Source organism: Tauraco erythrolophus, chromosome 18 (genome assembly GCF_009769465.1).
Source record: "Tauraco erythrolophus isolate bTauEry1 chromosome 18, bTauEry1.pri, whole genome shotgun sequence".
Taxonomy (NCBI): Eukaryota; Metazoa; Chordata; class Aves; order Musophagiformes; family Musophagidae; genus Tauraco; species Tauraco erythrolophus.
This window is the reverse complement of record NC_141482.1, coordinates 11,826,020-11,835,237: the sequence shown is the minus strand read 5'-3', so window position 1 is coordinate 11,835,237 and position 9,218 is coordinate 11,826,020. Positions and strand designations below refer to the sequence as shown.

The 9,218-nt window shown below is 51.4% G+C and overlaps 1 protein-coding gene across 2 annotated transcripts in view; it reads left to right on the top strand.

Annotated features, from left to right (window-relative positions):
- Positions 1-991: 991 nt before the first annotated feature.
- Positions 992-9,218, top strand: part of PMEPA1 (prostate transmembrane protein, androgen induced 1) — a 46,293-nt gene continuing 38,066 nt past the window's right edge. For both annotated transcript variants that reach the window (XM_086622988.1, XM_086622987.1), the window contains exon 1: positions 992-1,094. In XM_086622988.1, the coding sequence (XP_086479114.1) occupies positions 992-1,094 (103 nt within the window). The remainder of the gene's footprint in view (positions 1,095-9,218) is intronic.

The following is a 9,218-nucleotide window of genomic DNA, read 5'->3' as shown; positions in this document are numbered from 1 at the left end:
GAAGGGGGTCCCGGCGGTCGGGCGTTGTGGCTTGGGTGGGCGTTGTGAGCCCGAGCCCGGCGCGCTGTGGCCAAATCCAGCTGCTTTTGGGGCTGGTTTGCAAAAGCACCGCAAGGTCCCACCGCGGCCGGCGGAGGACAGGAGCGGTGGGTGCCGCAGCGCCCGCCTCGCAACGGCGCCGCAACGGTAAAAGCACAATCCGGGTGCGAGTCGGGCGGGCGAGACCCCCGCCCCTCCCCGGGATCTGCCGCCGGCCCCCGCGGGCGCGGCGCGACCGTTACCTGCCGTCATTTTGTTTGAGCGCCCACTCGGCGCTGCTGCCCCCCCGCCGGCCACCGCCACCGGCTGCCCCCACACAAAGGCCGCCCTTGTCGCGGGGGGACCCGCCGCGGCCCGCCGAGCCCGCGCGGGGCAGCCCGGAGCGCGCGCGCCCGCCTCCGCCCCCCCCCCCCCCCCGTCCGCCCCCCCCGTCCGCCCGCGGCGGCGGCGCGGGGGAAAGGGCAGTCCCCGTCTGGCGCTGACGTCACGGAGCCCGCCCGCGGCTGGCGGCGGCGCGCGGCCGCGTCCCCGTGGCCGTGAATGAGCGCGGGGGGCGGGAGCGGAGCGGGAGCGGGGAGCGGGCGGGCCGCGCTCCCACCGCGCTCCCACCGCGCCGCGCCGCGCCGCTCCGCCGCGCCCCACAAAAGTGCGGGGCTGCCGCGGCCGGGCCCAGCCCAGCCCAGCCGCTTCCCGGGCCGGAGCGGGCGCGGAGCAGCCGCCGAGCCGTGCCGAGCCGAGCCGCTGCGGGGGGCGCTGTGCCGCGCCGTGCCGGGCTGGGTTTTTTATTTCCAATTTTTGATCGCAGCTGCATTTCCCTCCCCCCGCCCCCCCGCGCCGAGGAGGAGCCCCGGCTTTATGTGGTGCTGCCCGGAGAGCGCTCGGCGGCCGTGAAGTTCTTTGTGTCGCCGTCGCCTTCTTTTTTTTTTTTTTTTTTTCTTTTTTTTTTTTTTAAATGTATAACTTAATGGGTCTGAACAGCACGGCCGTAGCTATTCAGCCCAATGTGTCCTGCACATGCAACTGCAAAAGGTCTTTGTTCCAGAGCATGGAGATCAGTAAGTACTTGTCCTGCTGGTGCCGCGGGGCCGGCCCCGGCTTCCCCGGGCGCGGGTGCGAGAGGGAGCGAGTTGCGCGGCGGCTCTGGCGCTCCGCGGCGCCCCGCGCCCCCGCCGCGGGCAGGGAAGTTTCCGCGGGGGCTCCCGGCGGCGCCGGGACCCTTCGCTGCGATGCGGTTTGTCCGAGGGATTTTTTTTTTTTTTTTTTTTCCCCGTCTCCGTGCGAGCTCTGCTCTCTGGTGTGTTGCTGTTGGGGTGTCTCGTGCGAGTGTGACACGGCGCGAGCGAGTGTGTGACACGGCGTGACAGTGCGCGGCACCGGGCGGCGGGCCGGGGGCGGGCGCGTCCCGGCGGGACGGGCTGGCGGAGCGGCCCCGGGAGCAGCCTCCCCGGGCTGCCTGTGGTGCCCCCTCGCCCACCCGGCATCGGTGTGCGAAATCTCAGCTCTTCCCCGTCTCGGCTCCATCACTGCCGCGTTCCCCCGCGGCGCGGCCCCGGCGATGCTCCGGCTGTTGCAGCCGCCCGTGCCCCGCGCGTCTGCCCCGCGCCTTTCCCTCTGCCGAGGGGGTGATGCTGGGGGGCCCCGGCCCCGAGCCTCCTCCCGGGGGTCTTCACTGGCCCCGGTGGAAATCACCTTCCTCTCGTTAGTGAGGGGGGGAGCACTGCGGTCCGGAGACCCGAGCAGGACTTATATTTGGGAAACCTGTTCCCCCCCGCCTCCAGCCCTTGGGGGCTTTTTGTTGCAAGGGCTATTTGCCTTTTCTTATTAATATTTTTCAGCCCTCGCTGAGTAGCAGGCAGTACGGTGCCTGACCTAAATATCCACTACTTTTTTTGTTTGCTCTGTCCCTCTTGGAAATGAAGTGCATGGAGGTGAGAGAGAAAGAATATTATTGCTGAGGAAAGAGAACCGAGTTGGTTTCTCTGGCAATTTAAAGCGAATGGTATTTTCTGTAAAGGGGGGGATTTCGAGGCATCCCAGGCTGGGTAGGTTGTCGAGATTGTACCCCGCTTAACACCTTTTTCTGTGCTGTGAAATCTAAACCCTACGCAGACTAATGCAAAATGGCCCAAAATGAAAACTTGGGAAAGAGTCTTGGTTTTGCATATATTCCTGGCACTGCGATGGGGCAGGCTCGCGCCCGGTGTGCGTAGGGGAAAGTCAGCTGAGCTGTGCCTGTCTCTGCGAGCACAGGATTTGCCCCGTTACCTCCAGCGGGGTTGCGGAGCAGTATTTTTGAGCCAGCATCTGTCCCTTGGTATTTCGGATGGCTTTTGTCCAGTGTCATCTGCCTTCACCTTCTCCAGTTTCATTGTTGTTTAATTCAGGTGTCTGAGTCCTGGAGAAGATCTGTAGGCGTTTGTATACTGGGCACTAAAATGTATTCGTTCTGAATTTTAGCATAAACCATACCCTTTGTACTGTATGCACATTTAATCTTGATTTAATCTCATTCGTGTTCAGACAAAACTAAGCTGGATTTGCCTGATTTTATTAACACTACTGGTACTGAATAGACCATTATTCTTTCCTGACTTTAACAGGCCGGGCTAGATGTGCATACCAATAGCAGTGCATAAATAATGAAGATACAGTTCTTTTTTGTGTCAGGCTGTTAGCGAACATAAACTGTGTCCCACAGAATTACAAGGATGAGAGACTTTGTGTCTGATCAAGGCTCATGGTTATGATAAAAGTTGTGAATTAAAATGTGTAATGTCTTCAATGTCTTTTGAAGAAAAAGCCTCTCTTCCAGTCTAACTCTTGGCATGAGGTTTTGTTGGAACAACTCAGGCTTTTAATTTAATTCCTTGAATTTTTAGAAATAGCATATTTTTTTTTCCCCTGTTTTTTCAGTGTATGAACAGCTCGGTGGGAGGCAGGTGACAGTTGTGGAGGGGTGTGTGTGTGTGTGTGTGTGAGAAGCGGGGGACAGTGGGTACACTGCAGGACACCTTGCCTGAATTTGGACGGGTGTTGCGGGAGCCTCGTGCCTGATGCCGTACGGCTCCCGAGGTCTCGTTGGGCTTCCCTGGGTTGTCCCCTGCCAGCACTGCGCCCGTCCCCCTGTGTCAGCCACTCGGCTCTGGGGTCCTCACACTCAGGTGCTGAGTTCCTGTTAGCACCCAGGAGCCTTGGATCGAGCTCCCTTAATGCTGCCCGTCCTTATTTTGGTTTCAGATTGGTTTCTTTTATCGCCAGTGTTATTTATTTATTTCCTGCCAATGCAGGCAGCATTAGCTCACCTCTGTGCGACGGGAGGGCTTTGGTTGCAGTGCAAGGGCTGTTACCTGATCACTTCCTCCACCTGGGTTCAGTGGAAAGGACGGAGTTGAGCTTCCTGAGATAAATTCAGTTTACAGCTTTTCCCCCTCCCCAAGCACTTGATTTCATTTATCTTTCTAATACGACTTTGAGGCAACCTCAGAGCAGCTACCACCAGATGCTATTTAATTTTCTAGCCAAAAGTTGCCATGCAGGAATGCTTTGGGAAAGTGGCATAACTGTAAACTCTTTTAATTTAACTGTCTAATTAGGTTAACTCTACAACTGATCCCCAAAAATATTTCTTTGCAGGCTTTATTCCGTATGGCAGGCTGCGGCGCTGCGGTGGAGGAAGCAGCTGGTTTCTGTGTGTGGCGCTCCCAGATTAGGATTAGAAAAGGGCTTTTTGGGGGCGGGGGCGCAGAGTCTCGCCCGCCGCCGGGGCTGTAGTGCCAATATGCCGAGCGGCATTAAGCAGCCAGACGTCTGCGGCAGTGGTCTCTAATCGCTTCGGCTGGGTGAAAGAGGTCAGGGGTGATTGTCGTGGCGGAAGAGCCTGTAAATAACTAATTATTTGGCGCAGGGAGTGGAGCGAGGCTGCGTGCCTGCCTCCCCGCTGCCCTCCGCGCTCGCTGGCCCGGAGCAGCTCAGTCGGCTCCTGCCGCCGGCCGGGTTGGTGTGAATCGCCATCGCCTGCCTGCTCCATCCAGCACCGCGGCACTGGGACTGCTTCACACCCTGCGGGGACTTCTCCCAATGGGTTTGGGTGCCAAGGATGGGGATCCTGCCTCTGCGGGGCACCCGGGCATCCCTGTGAGAGAATGACTTCAGCCGTGGGGTGTGAGGGCAGATCTCTCCCTCGGCAGAGGCTTTCCTCGAGCAGTGACGTTAGCCGAAGTGTTGGGGAGTTTAAGAGATGTCGTTACATCTCCCTGAGGAGCTGAGGCCGTTCCCCTCGCTGGCAGCAGCGCTCTGACGCTGGTTTCAGAGCAGTGTGGCCGGCCGGTGCTGGGCTGGAGCGAGCGAACCGTGAGAGCGGGTTTCTGTCCAAGTGAGGACTTCTAGGTTTTCACATTCTTTGGTTTAATAACAAACCAAACGCAGATGGCTCAACCAGGGATCATGTCTCCTTTCCACTTCAGGCGGCTTTTTTGGCAATACGTTTCTTTCCTGACACTGTGTCAACGGCAGTTACGGCTTCTGCCAGGGCAGAGTGGATAATAACCACATACTTCTTTATTCCCCCCCCAAGTATTCCTCCAGGAAGTAGGGACACGGAGGGAAGCCAGAGCTACTACCAGTGTTGTAGCAAGGTAGAGAGCATTGGCACAGGGTGTGTTCGGTTTGTGGCATCTCAGTTTGACTTCAGCCAAACCAGGGAGGTCCCTGTGTCTGGCACTGGCCATGTCTCCGTGACAAGCAGCTTTTTGCTGAGATCAGTGTCTCAAGGTACGACCCAGGAGTAGTAGAGCAGGGATGACTTTTGCTTACAGAGAGGCCTCAGGACTGTCTGTGTGGGTGCCCTTTGCCATCCCCAGGGACCCTGATGGTTTGTGGTTCCAGCTCTGCTGGTCCCACCTCTGCCGGTCCCACCTCTGGTACCAAGGGCAGCAGGGAAAGTCCTAATTCCCTGAGTCTGGACAGCACAGAGGTCTTAAAATTACAGTTTATTTTGTGCCCTCAGGCAGTGATTTTCATCTTAGCATTTTATAATCGGTGTTGAATTGGAGAATGAAAAGATACAGAGGAGGAAATGGGAGGAAAATAGTCAAACTTTGGGTTTTTTCCACTGGGTGAATACCTGGATTGCATTGTGCTGCACAGCGGTACCAACGAGGCACACATGGCACCAGAGGTGATCCTGTATAATCGGAGATGATCATATATAATGCAAAGTGGAGACATGACATGGCTAATTCTTCCGTTTCAGTCAGTATCAGGGTATATTTGAGGAGGGTGCTTGACACAGTAAGTCCTGTTACGCTGTGCCATGAAGGTGTCCCTGTCCCCTGAATAAGCCTTTGGATGCTTTCATGTTATTTAGTAGTGTGCTTTCAGACCTTGGTTGTGAGAAGACCGGCACTGAAGGGTGTGTGGGAAACAGCAACCATATTCCTTTCCTTAAAGCCAGGAATTCCCAAGGTAGAGTCTGGCATCCTCTCTAAATTTTCAGGATATTGAATTAGCCGAATTACTGCTGCCTGCTTTGCAGATTGAGAGAAGAGTATCTACAAATGTATGTTTTAGGTATTTTTATTTGCTGTTGCTCACGAAATATACTAATATTTTTGGATTTCCCAGGCTGAGAGTTGGTGGGTAAATAAATCCAATTTTAGAATGAATTTGTAAACCTAAATTACAAATGGATAGACGTGAGGAGACCTTTCCAAGGGAAGTACCGAAATACACGGTGTCACTAATAGACAGTAATTACGATCCGGCTTCTTTTCTGAGTAACTCATTGTACAGTCATGTCTGTTGGTCGTGTTTCAGGTAATAGCAACCGTCAGAATTTGGTAACCCTAATTAGCTAAAAAAGGTCATTTATTTGCAATGGCGTTTCATGTGAGAACTGACTACCAGTTTGCTTCCTGGAAGGAGATCCTGTGCGTGGTGAGGGATCCGATAAGACAAATGGCACAAGTTCTTCCATAGATGATGCATCTGTTTTTGGTGTGTTTCATCAAAAGTAATAAAGTCTGGCTGGAAAGCTTGCGAGGAGAGAGGTACAAGGGCCACTTTGCTGCAATTAAGTGGAAACTTGGTTGACACCATGAATGCACTCCCAGATGTCCATAAAGCAAAGGAATCATTAATGTCAATGGGGATGTTTTATGCAGTGTTCTTCCCGTCTGTGTAGCTAAATTGCTGGGTGATTATTTTATAATTATTTTGGGTGGCAGAAGGTAGGTCACTTGGGCAGACACCGGGTGAGGAAACACATCAGAGACCTGCCCTGGCTGCGAGCAGCGTGGCCGACTCCAGCGCTGGAGAGGAACAGGGAGGATTTTGGCGCAAGGATCCCTCTCCATGCGAGCAGGATCTGACCCTTCGTCTCCACCTTTGAGGGCTGATCGTGTGGGCTGCTGCATTGCTGCACGGGATGCAATAGTGGCCTTGGAGCGCCTCGAGGAGTGATGGGCGAGCGCGGGGGGTAGTGGAGCGGTGTAAGAGCAGCACTGGTGTTAAGCACGGTGCTGCCGTGGCAGGAATAAACTACGGAGCTGTCAGCACTTCAGTGCGTGCAGGATGAGGCCATACACCTGTGCACGTAGGAGAGCTGATGAGTTTTCAATACTTGGAAAAATATGGCAGTAGGGTCTGTGTGTGTACACAGCATAAACACATTTGTGAAAGTTGATTTAGTAGTATGAGAAAGGAGTTAAAAATGAACTGGTTAATAAAGTAGTTGGTAACCAAAGAACAGAATTGCGGGATTTGGGGGTTTTTGTTGGGGTTTGGTGTTGTTTGTTGTTTTTTTTTTTAAAGCAGATAAATTTCAGCTGTAGGAGTTTATCATCCAAATCAGAGGATTTGGGGAGCTATTGAGAGTAAAGAGAGCTTTGACTGGCAAGGAATACAGCTTCTAAGGCAGCACTTTGATCTACATTTTAAATGCTGCTTTGTAATGACAGTTTCACAATTTCTTTTCTCGTTTTAAGTCAGTTTTGCAGAGGTATGTTTTGAGAGAAAATAGTAACAGCACACATTATTCTTGTTGGCTTCAGAGCCAGCTAGAACTTGTAGTTCATCCCAGATCTTTTGGCTACTATGGTAAATTTATGATTACAGCAAAAAGGAAATTAGTAGAGATGTTAAATATTATCAAAGCTTTGTAAATCTTTTGAAATATCTCCAGCGTGAAACCTAAGCTTGCATTAGCATTTCTGCTGCGATATATGGTACCCTCTTTATCTAGTATCCACCTAATATTGCAGGTTCCTGATATAGCTTTTTTTCCTTCCAAAGGACATGTTACTATTTAGCACATGCATCCTTTAAGTCTTGTGTTGCACCTGAAGACCTTGGTTCTAGGGAATCAGAAGCTTCGCAAAGACAAACTAGTGCTACTATAGTGGTTTTATTGGGAACCTTTTTCTTCTCTTTCTAGCTACAGCACATCCTCAGATAAACTGTCTTTGGAGTTAGAAGGTTGTTGTCGCCTACAAGAGAGCTTGTTGCGTTAATTTATGTAGTATGGATAGAGTAGGAGAGAGGGTAGGAATTGTGAACGTTTATTAAGGTTTTCATCTAAATCTTGCATAGCATCTTTTCTTCTAGCCAGTTCAGGGTAAGGTTTATACCTCTGTTGGGATGTCAGTAGTCTTAAGGATGAGAGACAAATAAGCATATTTTCCCAAATTACTTTGGAGCTGTGTAGTAGCTCTTTTGCTGCTGTTTTTGGCCTCTCCTGAGCTGTGACTCTGAGCTGTACCAGGCTGGCAGCTCTCTGCTTGTGGACCAAGTTCAGCTGGTTATATGTAGAAGAGGGCACACATTTCATTTGCAAGCTCTATTAACCCGTGAAGTTGGGTCTTACACGTAAAGGGTAGCATCACTGGAAGGCCTTAGCCAAATAACGTTGTGTATACATGTAACTTACATCCTTTTCCAATCTGTCAGTGACTTTGTTCAGTTGGACGTTATCGTTGTTATTCTCCATCTGTGGTACGGGATGCTGATTCAGAGCACGTGAGGCTGTGTGGCCCTGAGACTTGTGGATTCAGCCGTCACGCTCAGGGATGCTACAACCAGTGCACTGGTGCGTATCGCAGGCTCAGGTTGACATCAAGCCCACCATCACCTTGAGATTTGTTTAGCTTAACTTTCACTGCATGCAGCAAGGTAACATTGGTAAGGGCATAATGGATACAGTATCCCTTCTTCTCTCCAAGTAGTCAGACTTGAAATTTCTTGTTGATACAAGACTAGGCTTATGCTCCCTCTAGAAGAGGGTGTGGATTTTCCCATTCGTGGTGTTAGTGTTGTCACAGACTGTGGCATCACGTAAAGATACCTTACACATCTTTTGAAACTTGCTTCACAAGTTGTGGGTGTTGGTGGATGGCCGCAGCGCCTTCAAATGGTCTGCACGTTTGTGTTCAGTGTATTCAGTCTCGCACGTATCTTTTATAAAATGCCTCAGAGTGGCTAATTTTTGACTTGCAGTATACATTCGAAAATGTGCGTTTAGAAAGGCAAGTGCCTTTGCATGTGGCACTTCTCTAACCCGTTCGTGAGACCCTGCACATGCCCGCGGTGCTGAGGAATGGTGCCTGTGATGGTTTGCTGGGGTGAGGTGTGTGCACTTCAGCAGGTGCAACAGGATTTCCCACATTTGCAAACTTGGCCCAAGCACAACCCAGCAAAGCAGAATTTAGCCTTGGAGAATGAAAGCTGATGAACCCCCAGGCTCGGAGCATACCAAGAATGAAAAGAGGTACTTGCACAAAAATCAATACTACTTTTCAAGAATATGTGCAGGACGTGGTTTTGGGATTTTTTTCCGTCTCTTCATTCTGTCCAATATGTTAAGTAGCGGGCTTGTTACTCTAACCCCCTACAAATGGTTGTCAGTAATAATTCTGTAAAACTATGAATCAACTCTGCATGACTTTGTGCAAATAAACTGAGTAATTTCTTTGTTCTTTTCTTCTTACTTTGTAACTGGAGTCTGTAAAAGCCCAAAGGTTTGGTCTTGTGGAAAGCATGATTCATTTATTGATGTCTGTGCCGACTAGTTATCTTTCAGTAATTCCAGAGTGCTGCTACAAGCCAAGAGTGATTCATACATGGCTAAGTGCACAAACAAATGGGGTCATGGCCATCTGCAGAAACTTTTCTAATCTATTTATGGT